The following is a 10148-nucleotide window of genomic DNA, read 5'->3' on the forward strand; positions in this document are numbered from 1 at the left end:
AAGTCAGAAGAAGCTGCCTGTGAAAAGCAGATAATGTTGCTGGTCATTTATCAATTTTATAATTACACATCAGAAGCAAATCAAGGCATCAAACTGAGAAGCACGTAACTGGGAATAAAGATCGATAAAGACACTGGGCCCACTTTTAATATAAAACAGTAGCCTTTAAGTTTTGTGACGTTTTTTGCGCATGCGCGGAGGATTGAGTCCCGCTGTAACCCGTTAACGCATTGAGACCGTGAAAGTGAAAGTAAGCCACAGCAGCTCTATTTCATAAACCATTTCAGGAGTAAAAACACAGTGAGTATCTAAAGCTATAATATATAAACACACTGAAGTGACACTAGATGCAGAAGAGTTTTGTGGGGTTGTACTGAAGGTTTAATGTACACAGGTTGTTTTAGGACTTGATACCGTGACTATTTCCTGTAAGTGAACTCTGTGCTGATACAGGGTTTGATTTAACACACCGATGTTGAAGTAAACGTGTGTCCTGCTGTAATCTAGAGAAGTAGACATGACCTCCAACATGAGAATGCCTGGAAAACTGGACATAAAAAAATATGAGAGGTGAGTTACTTTTCCATTCACCAGCAATAAATACACAGCGAGTCTCCTGTTTAAATAAGTGTGCAGACTGTAGCTGAATTAAAAAGATGGAATTATTGGTGTTTAATGATGAACACATTGTGTAACAGTGCTGAGACAGCAGAGTATTAATTATTGCTGATATTTCTGTTGTAATTCTAGAATGATGGCGGGAAAGAGATCAGACTCACCAGAACCCAGCTGTGTGTCCATGAAGAGTGACCAGTCAATTGGACTTCCATTTAACTTCAGAGACAGAGACAGTTCTACAGATGTGAGGTCAGTATAGTGAGGTGTTTTATGGCAGTGTTCCACCTGATCAAACTCACTCGTCTCATTATGAAGCCCTTCATGAGCTTTATCAGGTGTTGAAGCAGTAAAACACTAAACTGTGCAGTGCTGCAGCTCTCGGACTGGCAGTGAGGAAAACTGCTTGAAGAGTTCAGTTCAGCCTGCAGTCCCTGAGCTGGAGGGTCTGTGGTGCTACAGAAGAACATTTATACCTGGGAAATTAATGACAATGTAACTATTTTATTCATTCATTCACTCAAACATTTGTTTCTAAATATGTTAGTGTCAGTTAGGAAATCCTGAATTTAGTGTATTGTTTTAAGAGGATAGTGTTAGTGACAGTGTTAAAGGTGCAATAATTGACATTTTTACATGTACACATCACCTAGAAATTTGCAGAACATGAAAAAAAAAAAAAAACAATGGTCATGGCCTCAGCACAAGTGTATTATGTGGCTGAAAAGATAAAACCTGTCTGGAAATCTGCCTTCTAGACTCCTCGTGTCAATCATCTTGCAGAGACTCCCCAATGTCCCTTCACTCCGCCCCCATCTCAGCTTGTTTGGAGATCAAAGAAATATCAGCAAAGCCTGTAAGCTCTAGGGTGACAACCTTCAGGGAGATAAAATAAGGGACATCTCCCCCAACTAACTAACTAACTAACTAACTAACTAAATAAATAGATAAGTCATATGTTTTCAGGTTGTCTGTCTCTGAGATTTTTGTTGGCACATATCGTTAAACCATTTTTCTGCTTCTACAGATTTACAGTTGTGTTTTTACTGATAGAAGAATGATGATTTAACAGTGTGTGGATTACTGAATAGACAAAGAATATGGTGACCCTGTTTTTTTTAAGTAAAATACTTAAATTATATCTATGGATTAAAATATATTGGATAGACTGTGTGGTTCTTAAATTATTCTTTTTAAATTGTAAAGTGACCAATGCATAGAATGTAAAATAAAAAATTTATAAATGACCAATTAAAACTATCTAATCATTTTAGTCTTCAGTATAAAAGAATAGATTTTATCAGGCTAATTTGCACTAAACTGTGCTTCAGGAAAAAAAAAACTCAAGAAATGCAGTAACACCAGTATAAACACTAGCAGTGCTTTTCCAAGATGGAGTATTTTATTACTGATGAAGGAATGAAGCTGGACAGGGAATTAGTGCTGTTGCTCCTGGACGAGTCTGTAAACACAATCTGTAAGCTTTGAACTGTTTCAGTGGCCTGCTTTACATAACAAATCCAGTAGACAGATTTTTATCATGGATAAGGAATAAGTAAATGCTTTGGATTAACCACCTTGATATTGTAATGTTAAATAACTATATTATGAGAATTTCACTTATTTCTAATGCTATAACTTTGCATTCATGCTCCTTTTGGCTGTGTGAGCAAAAGCTAAATGTTAAAATCCTAATCTCAGCCACCTGGAGACACGAAGCTCTGAAGCTCGCTGATGTAACAAGCAGAGTACCTGTGTAACATGATTAGACAATAATTCACTCAGCCATCCTGTATATAAACTAGCCTATAGTGTCGTGGCAAAACTCTTCAGATCAGAATAACAAAAATAACTTTCCAAAGTCAAAGAGTTTTGGATGCCAAATATCAGACTTTATTGAATCAACCAACAAAGCAGAGATGATCATCTTATTTACATAGCCGTGGCTCATGCTTTTATATACTTCTAGAACAATGATCTTATTAAATGAAGTCTTCTCTTTTTTTTCTTTTAATCACACCCCTGCCTCTTGCCACAATTATTTCACTGACCCTCTATTCTTAGTTTTAACCGTGGCGAGAGATCAGTCAGTTTATTTTTTAAAAAAAAGTTAACATTCTTCACAACCTCAACAATGCACTTCAGTAGTCTGGTAGAAAGAAAAACACCTTCCCATGAGATATGACGGAGCACATCTGGACTGAAGAAGATACAATTTATGAATGTGAACTGCATGCTTATTGTTTTTCCCAAAAGGACAGTCCACCTGCAAGGTCACACCAGTTTGTTTTAGGTTTCTTGATTCACATACACAGAAATATCCTTGTAAAATCATAAAGTCACTCCCTAAATGCACTAACTCTCTTATCATTTCTAAGTATTGCTTATTCTAAATAAGTAACTCTTGATTATACTCGATGGATTATATGACAACCATACTTAAAGCATAGTATGGACTGAATAGTCATGCTAGTCACTGTTGTTAACAGCTAGTGAAAGTGTTTTAGCTATAAAAGAGAACCACAGATGAGCTCCAGCGATGTCCAGCATCGAGTGGAACTAAATCAAACAATAAAAAAAGAAAAACTACCTAGTCAGTTGGAGGAAGCTTTTCACTTTATCATCATCATCATTTCCTTATTATTCTGCAGTGTCTTACATTTATGCTGTGTATTATTATTCTTACTACTCAACTGTCATTATTATGCATTTCCCCACTATTCTGTTATTCTATCATCATTATTATCATCATATGGTCCATATTACATGATGCGTGTTTGTTTGTTCACAGACCACAAAAGAAGAAATCAAATGTCAGAAGAAATCAGTTGGAGTCCATATTCAAGGTGTGTGTGGCTTGTGTTGTTTACTCAATGTGCAGCAGAATTATGGGTAATCAGACAGTTGTAAATGTGGTAATAGACAGAGGTTTTTTTTTCTTTTCATAAAATCAAAACATGTCTGACTATGTAACATTATAATATTTAGATCTGTTACTATGTGTTTCTAACCAGGAGCTGGAAAACAAAGTCATCACTCTGATAAAGAATGAACTGAAGAGGTTTAGGAAGCTCCTGAGTCCAGATTACCCAGCATGCCCTGAGAGGGAGGTGGAGGATGAGGAGGATCTGCACAGTGTCAGAGAGGGAGCGCTGAAGATCACACTGCACGTCCTGAAGAACATGAACCACACAGATCTCGCTAATACACTGCACACCAGTAAGAGCTCTGAGTCATGACTTTATTCCATCAGGTTCACTTTAGAGAGAGAAAATTGTTTTAGATATTAACACTAAAATCAAACTTAAAACTAAAAGTATCATGTACATCTGGTGCTTTTCTGTTCTGTTCGTGGTCCAGCTTGTGGTTACTCTGTACAATGGTCCTGTTCCTTCAGTAATATTTAGTACATGAATCAGGAATGAACAGAAACATTTGAAAGAATTTTACATTTTATATTGTGCTCAGTGATTTTGCATTAAAACATGTTATTACTTTGTTTATTAGAGTCTGTGGCCTCTGTGTATCAGTCAAAGTTGAAATCCAACCTGAGAGAGAAGTTTAAAAGAATTAATGAAGGAATCTCACAGCATGGAAGCTCAGCACTTCTGAATGAGATCTACACAGAGCTCTACATCACAGAGGGTTGGAGTGGAGACGTCAATAGTGAACATGAGGTGAGACAGATCGAGACAGCGTCCAGGAGAACAGCAACACAGGAGACACCCATCAAATGTAATGACCTCTTTAAAGACAAGTCCATCAGAACTGTGCTGACTAAAGGAGTTGCTGGAATTGGAAAAACAGTCTCTGTGCAGAAGTTCATTCTGGACTGGGCTGAAGGAAAAGCAAATCAGGACGTCACCTTCATGTTTCCACTTCCCTTTAGAGAGCTGAATCTGATGAAGGAGAAAAATCTCAGTCTGATGAATCTTCTTCATCACTTTTTCCCAGAAATGAGAAAACTACAATTAATAGATTCCTACAAAGTGGTGTTGATCTTTGATGGTCTGGATGAGTGTCGACTTCCTCTAAATTTCCAGAACAATGAGAGATTGTGTGATGTGACAGAGTCAGCCTCAGTGGATGTGCTGCTGACAAACCTCATCAAGGGGAATCTGCTTCCCTCTGCTCTCCTCTGGATAACCTCTCGACCAGGAGCAGCGAATCAGATCCCTCCTGAGTGTGTAGACCAGGTAACAGAGGTACGAGGGTTCAGTGATCCTCAGAAAGAGGTGTACTTCAGGAAGAGGATCAGTGATCAGAGCCTGGCCAATAAAATCATCACACACATGAAGTCTTCAAGAAGCCTCTACATCATGTGCCACATCCCAGTCTTCTGCTGGATTTCAGCCACTGTTCTAGAGAGAATGTTGGGTGAAGCAAAGAGTGGAGAGATCCCGAAGACTCTGACTCAAATGTTCACACACTTCCTGATCTTTCAGATCAAACACAAGGACCAAAAGTACCATCAGAAATGTGACCCTGATCCTCAGCAGACCAGAGAGAGTATCCTGGCACTGGGGAAACTGGCTTTCCAACAGCTGGAGAAAGGCAACCTGATCTTCTATGAGGAAGACCTGAGAGAGTGTGGCATTGATGTCAGAGAAGTGTCAGTGTACTCAGGAGTGTGTACCCAAATCTTCAGAGAGGAGTTTGGGCTTCACCTGGGGAAGGTGTTCAGCTTTGTACATCTGAGTGTTCAGGAGTTTCTGGCTGCTTTATATGCATTTCTCTGCATTATTTTTAGAAAAACAAATGTGGTAGTGAAGCAAAGCACTGGACTTTTTAATTTCTTCAGAAATACAAACATGTCTGATTTCCTCAGGACTGCAGTGGACAAGGCCTTACAGAGTGAGAATGGACACCTGGACCTGTTCCTCCGCTTCCTTCTGGGTCTCTCCTTGGAGTCCAATCAGACTCTCTTACGAGGCTTAATGCCACAGACAAGAAGCAGCTCTCACAGCGAACAGGAAACAGTCAAGTACCTCAAGGAGAAGATCAGGGAGAATCCATCTCCAGAGAAATCCATCAATCTGTTCCACTGTCTGAATGAACTGAATGATCATTCTCTAGTGCAGGAAGTACAAACTTACCTGAACAGAGAAGATTACAGTCATCTCAGTGGAACCAGACTCTCTCCTGCTCAGTGGTCAGCTCTGGTGTTTGTGTTACTGAACTCAGAACAGGAGCTGGATGAGTTTGATTTGAGGAAATATAACCCATCAGAGGAAGGTCTTCTGAGGCTGCTGCCAGTGGTCAAAGCCTCCAGAAAAGCTGTGTGAGTATTTTTATTTATAAATGTATCACTGTGTGGTTTGTTATTTTAATGTAACACTGAACTGCACTGTTTGGATTAATGCTTGTTAATTGTTACTTTAATCATCTTTAAATTAACCCATTTTATACTAACACATTATGTCTGTACTGAGAACTGAGCAATATGGACAAAATCTTGTATCACGATATGGATCATTTCACATCTTGAAAATTTAAATATATAATATATAATAAATATATATGTAGCCAGGTGCTAAAGGAGGGACCACACACAACGCTCTTATAATTTTGTGGGTCTTTATTCCCCGACTAACCCGGGTGGGAGTTAGCATTAATTTAGTTAAAACTTGGAGTTCCCAGCAGTAACAAGTGACCCCCCATACAGCACAATCTTTGGGGTCTATCACAGGACAACCATAAACATAAACAGAACCAAAACAACAGTAGTGGCTTTTCCTACCAGACAAGAACAACCACTGAGTCAAAAGTGCATACACATTTCAAAATTTACAAAATACAATACAAAATACAAAATACGTTACAAAATACATTCAAAAACAGCTTACAGTATGAACCAACTTACTTTCAAAATGGTGACTCGCCAACACGGTTCATCACTCACACTCAATGGCTGATGTACAAATGCTTTTCTTCCCTCTTGAGACAGACAAAAATGCAAAAATAAACAAAACTTTTTACATAAACTGTCAAATAAACAAATATGAAACCGTATACAATATAATAGGACACACAATTGTCCCGCGGCCCCGTGCTTCCTTCGGCGCGGCAACAGTATCCAGAGCTAATCACAGTCAGGCCTTCAACTTAGCACACACGTTCGCACGTGTCGGACCCGGAGCTTTGGCGCCGTCGCGAGTGTGTGACGTCATACATTAGCGACTACTCCGTCTCTCGTGTAAGCTCTTAAAGGAACGGCGCCTCTGATGAAGGGTGCAACTGCTACAACACTGACAATTCAGGGGAGTCTTTACCATCTCACTGCCAATGATTTTGGACCTATTGTTGACCCGGCTATATATATATATATATATACACATTATTCATTATTCTATTTTCTCATCCTATGATATGTATCACCTTATCGCACAGCCCTATCTGCACCAAGGAACATGAGAGAGAGAATAAGGACGCTTTCACACCTAATTTGTTTGGTTTGGACAGATCAATCTTTCTCTTTAGTTTGGATGTGTTTGGATGTATGTGACTCCACCTGTACTTGGGTCCACACCAAACACCTGATCCAGTGTGTGTGTGTAAAATCAAAGGTCTCGAGGTGACAGATTTATAACAGTACGAGCACAGAGAACAACACACACCAACTGTTTCACCTTCTCTGTGAAATTCAGCATGTAACTGTCACGCTCCGCTCCGACACCACACCTGCACTTCCGCATTCCAGCCGGAGTTTTCATCCCGCATCCACATCCGCTGTATGGAAGCGTGAGCACACCTGTTCCCCATTTCCCCACTGACTGCTACCTGTATAAATAAGCTACACGTGCCTCCATACAGCACTGGATTATTGTGTGTCTGTCTTAGAATTATTGGAAATATTTCGTTGGAATTATTCTCTGTGGGTTTATCGGCTCAGACCTGGTTTGTTTATTGGCTTTGATCTTGTTCCGTCCTTCGGATTTCACGGACTTCCTGGTTTCTGACGTCATCGTGCTGCGGGTAATGAGACTGTGTTCGCTGTTGTGGATTTATGGCGGTGGATTTAGTCATTGACTGTTCTGTGTACACGGCCCTATAGACGGAGACCTGGAGTTTCCCCACACCTCCACCTGACACTAACTCACTGTAGGGTACAACTAGTATTGGCATGTTTGTGTGTTTGAGATCAGTGCTCTGATATTTCATCATTTCTCTTCCAGGCTGTGTGGGTGTAATCTGACAGAGGAAAGCTGTAGAGTTCTGTCCTCAGTTCTCAGCTCAAACTCCTCCAGTCTGAGAGAACTGGACCTGAGTAACAATAAACTGCAGAATTCAGGAGTGAAGCTGCTCTCTGCTGGACTGGAGAATCCACACTGTACACTGGAGATACTGAGGTACACACACACACACACACACACACACACACACACACACACACACACATGCTTAAATTAGATGGGCAGGTTCATTAGTGGTTTATAGTGTTTAGTGGTTTAAGTCTGTAATGCTCGACTGGGTTCATGCTGCGTTTCCATTGCAAACACGGTAAACAGAAAAGCTGTAACTCTTTTGTTTAAACTAAAAAACACTAAACTTACAGTTCTGTCATCTGTCCTTTTGTGTAATTTGTACTTTGATTAGACAATGTGTGCTCAATCTAGAAAAAAAACTTTTCTTCTCCAAACACATTTTAGGGAAAAATAATGAGAATAATAATCCACCTGACAGCTGATGACGTATACCAGACACATCACTGAAATAGGATAAAAGATTATAGCCCTAATTAAGCTCAAATATAGGAGGTGTGTCGCTCCTTGTAATCAGAGACAACCTTAAACCACACCTCGCTCAGATACAGCAGATGAAAGGGTACACGAATGCTAAGCTAAACGCTATCCAGGTGAAGCTAGCCACACTCACAATGTGCATCAACATAATAAACTCAACAATCAACAAGCTAGAGTCAGGTGTGAAGAACAATTCTAGTGCTCCTAGCAGACACGAAAAACCCTACAGTCAGTGGAGCTTAAGCTAGAGGATTATGAAGATTTGAACAGGAGATGCAACATCGGTATTATTGGGCTGAGAGGGTAACGAAGGCGCCAATGCTATCCAGTTCCTCTCACGATCCATACCCCAATGCCTCTCCTCTCTGCACACCAGATCTACAGCAACTCAGTAAGCAAACGAGGGGAAGATCAAACTCTGATTTTCAGTGTTCTATGTTATTGAACCTGCCAAGCCATTTTTCTTCATGCTAATAAGAGAGAGCACCTCATCACTGACAGAAGAACAGTCTGCTTCACCCCTGACTACAGTAACTACATGGTGAAGCGACACCTGGTCTTCTCCCAGGCCATGTCCATGGCACGAGCTAAAAGTGTTGAGTTTTTCCTACTCTATCCTGCCACACTGAAAATCACAGATGGCCCACTTTTGCAGAGGATTTCCTGAACTTGACAGCAGCAGTGCCGAGCAGAGCCGCTTCACCATCAACCACCGAGCTGGCCGTGGATGGCTAGGCTAAAAATGCTTCTGGTGTGGAGCTGCAGCCTTTTTCTGAGCTTCGTTCTTACTGGACTTGTTTAAGCTAGCCCGGCTAACGGTGCTACAGAAACTGATAAATGTTTCAGTTTCATACTTCATATTGCAGTAAATTAGCTTTTCTTTTTTTTTATTTTCCTCTGGAGGATGAAAGCCACCAGTTTCATGCATAGTATTTCTGAAAGTTCTGGACTGCCCTCCTAGCTGTCTGAGCCGGGTTAGATCAGGCTAGGCTAGGCTAATTGTTAGCTTCAGCCTGATAGTATAAGGATGCTAGCGTTGTGATGCTACACACGTCCGCTGATAACACACAGGCCAGGCTGGCTCTAGCTCACTGAGGTGAATGTGCTCAGACTGGGCCTGCTAAGGCTAGCTGGGTTAACTATATGGTGGAGAACTGATTACCTCCTTTTTCTTTTTTACATGTTAAAGTTTAAGTTATTGGTTATTTTAAACTGTTGGACTGCAACCTTCCTGGCTGCTCCATATTCATACATGGTCACAGTCCATTCTGGGCATCTTATTAAGTTCATGTTTTTGTAATTTCTTTTGAGTTTTTGTGTCTCATGTTCTGACTTGTCTTTTGTGTAATCTTTGTGTATGTGTTGTGTAGTGTGTGGCTGGAGCTTGTTCTGTCTACTGAGTTTTCACAATGTTGGTAACTTCAGAGTTTGAGAGTGGGACTCTCATCTACAAAGTTGAAAACAGGCATCTATGATACAATTACCCAGAAAATACTTATATTACCTAGTTATTCCTTAATAGTCTTAAGGAATTTAACACGATATGGACCCCGTGCTCGATAGTTCCAGCTTATCGAGGTTCAGAAAAAGGGAGCTAGTAGCATTCCTGGTCTAGTAGCATATGTAGGAGCCCTTCAGCATCGAACAAATAAGGCAGAGAGTTTTGAAGGGTGCCTTCGATTTATTTTACTCAGATGCAATAAACTTCACTACTGAAGTATTCGTTGTCTCAATTCTTTGTTGTAAATTCTCTCCATGCATCACAACCACTGATTGACTTCATAGCACCAT

The 10148-nt window shown here is 40.3% G+C and overlaps 1 protein-coding gene across 2 annotated transcripts; it reads left to right on the top strand.

The window, feature by feature from the left end:
• Positions 1 to 208: 208 nt before the first annotated feature.
• LOC117597998 (NACHT, LRR and PYD domains-containing protein 9-like) lies at positions 209 to 9448 on the top strand. 2 transcript variants are annotated; one of them, XM_053236802.1, is made up of 7 exons: positions 209 to 300; positions 508 to 570; positions 751 to 867; positions 3407 to 3461; positions 3630 to 3834; positions 4123 to 5896; positions 7791 to 9448. In XM_053236802.1, exons 2-7 carry the CDS (start codon positions 518 to 520, stop codon positions 8023 to 8025), a joined length of 2439 nt encoding a protein of 812 aa, XP_053092777.1. In that variant the 5' UTR covers positions 209 to 300; positions 508 to 517; the 3' UTR covers positions 8026 to 9448. The 2 variants fall into 2 exon arrangements, with proteins under 2 accessions (XP_053092777.1, XP_053092776.1); XM_053236801.1 differs by having other exon boundaries at positions 230 to 300; positions 454 to 570.
• The last annotated feature ends 700 nt before the right edge of the window (positions 9449 to 10148 follow it).

The sequence above is a fragment of the Pangasianodon hypophthalmus genome, chromosome 9, assembly GCF_027358585.1.
Source record: "Pangasianodon hypophthalmus isolate fPanHyp1 chromosome 9, fPanHyp1.pri, whole genome shotgun sequence".
Lineage (NCBI taxonomy): Eukaryota > Metazoa > Chordata > Actinopteri > Siluriformes > Pangasiidae > Pangasianodon > Pangasianodon hypophthalmus.

What these genes read in the sequence shown, in the direction of transcription:
- LOC117597998 (XM_053236802.1), top strand. Translation starts at nt 518, where the DNA reads ATGACCTCCAACATGAGAATGCCTGGAAAACTGGACATAAAAAAATAT. An exon ending in AGTTGGAGTCCATATTCAAG is followed by an intron (nt 3,462 to 3,629) that starts GTGTGTGTGGCT and finishes GTTTCTAACCAG; the next exon opens with GAGCTGGAAAACAAAGTCAT. An exon ending in AAAGCCTCCAGAAAAGCTGT is followed by an intron (nt 5,897 to 7,790) that starts GTGAGTATTTTT and finishes TTTCTCTTCCAG; the next exon opens with GCTGTGTGGGTGTAATCTGA.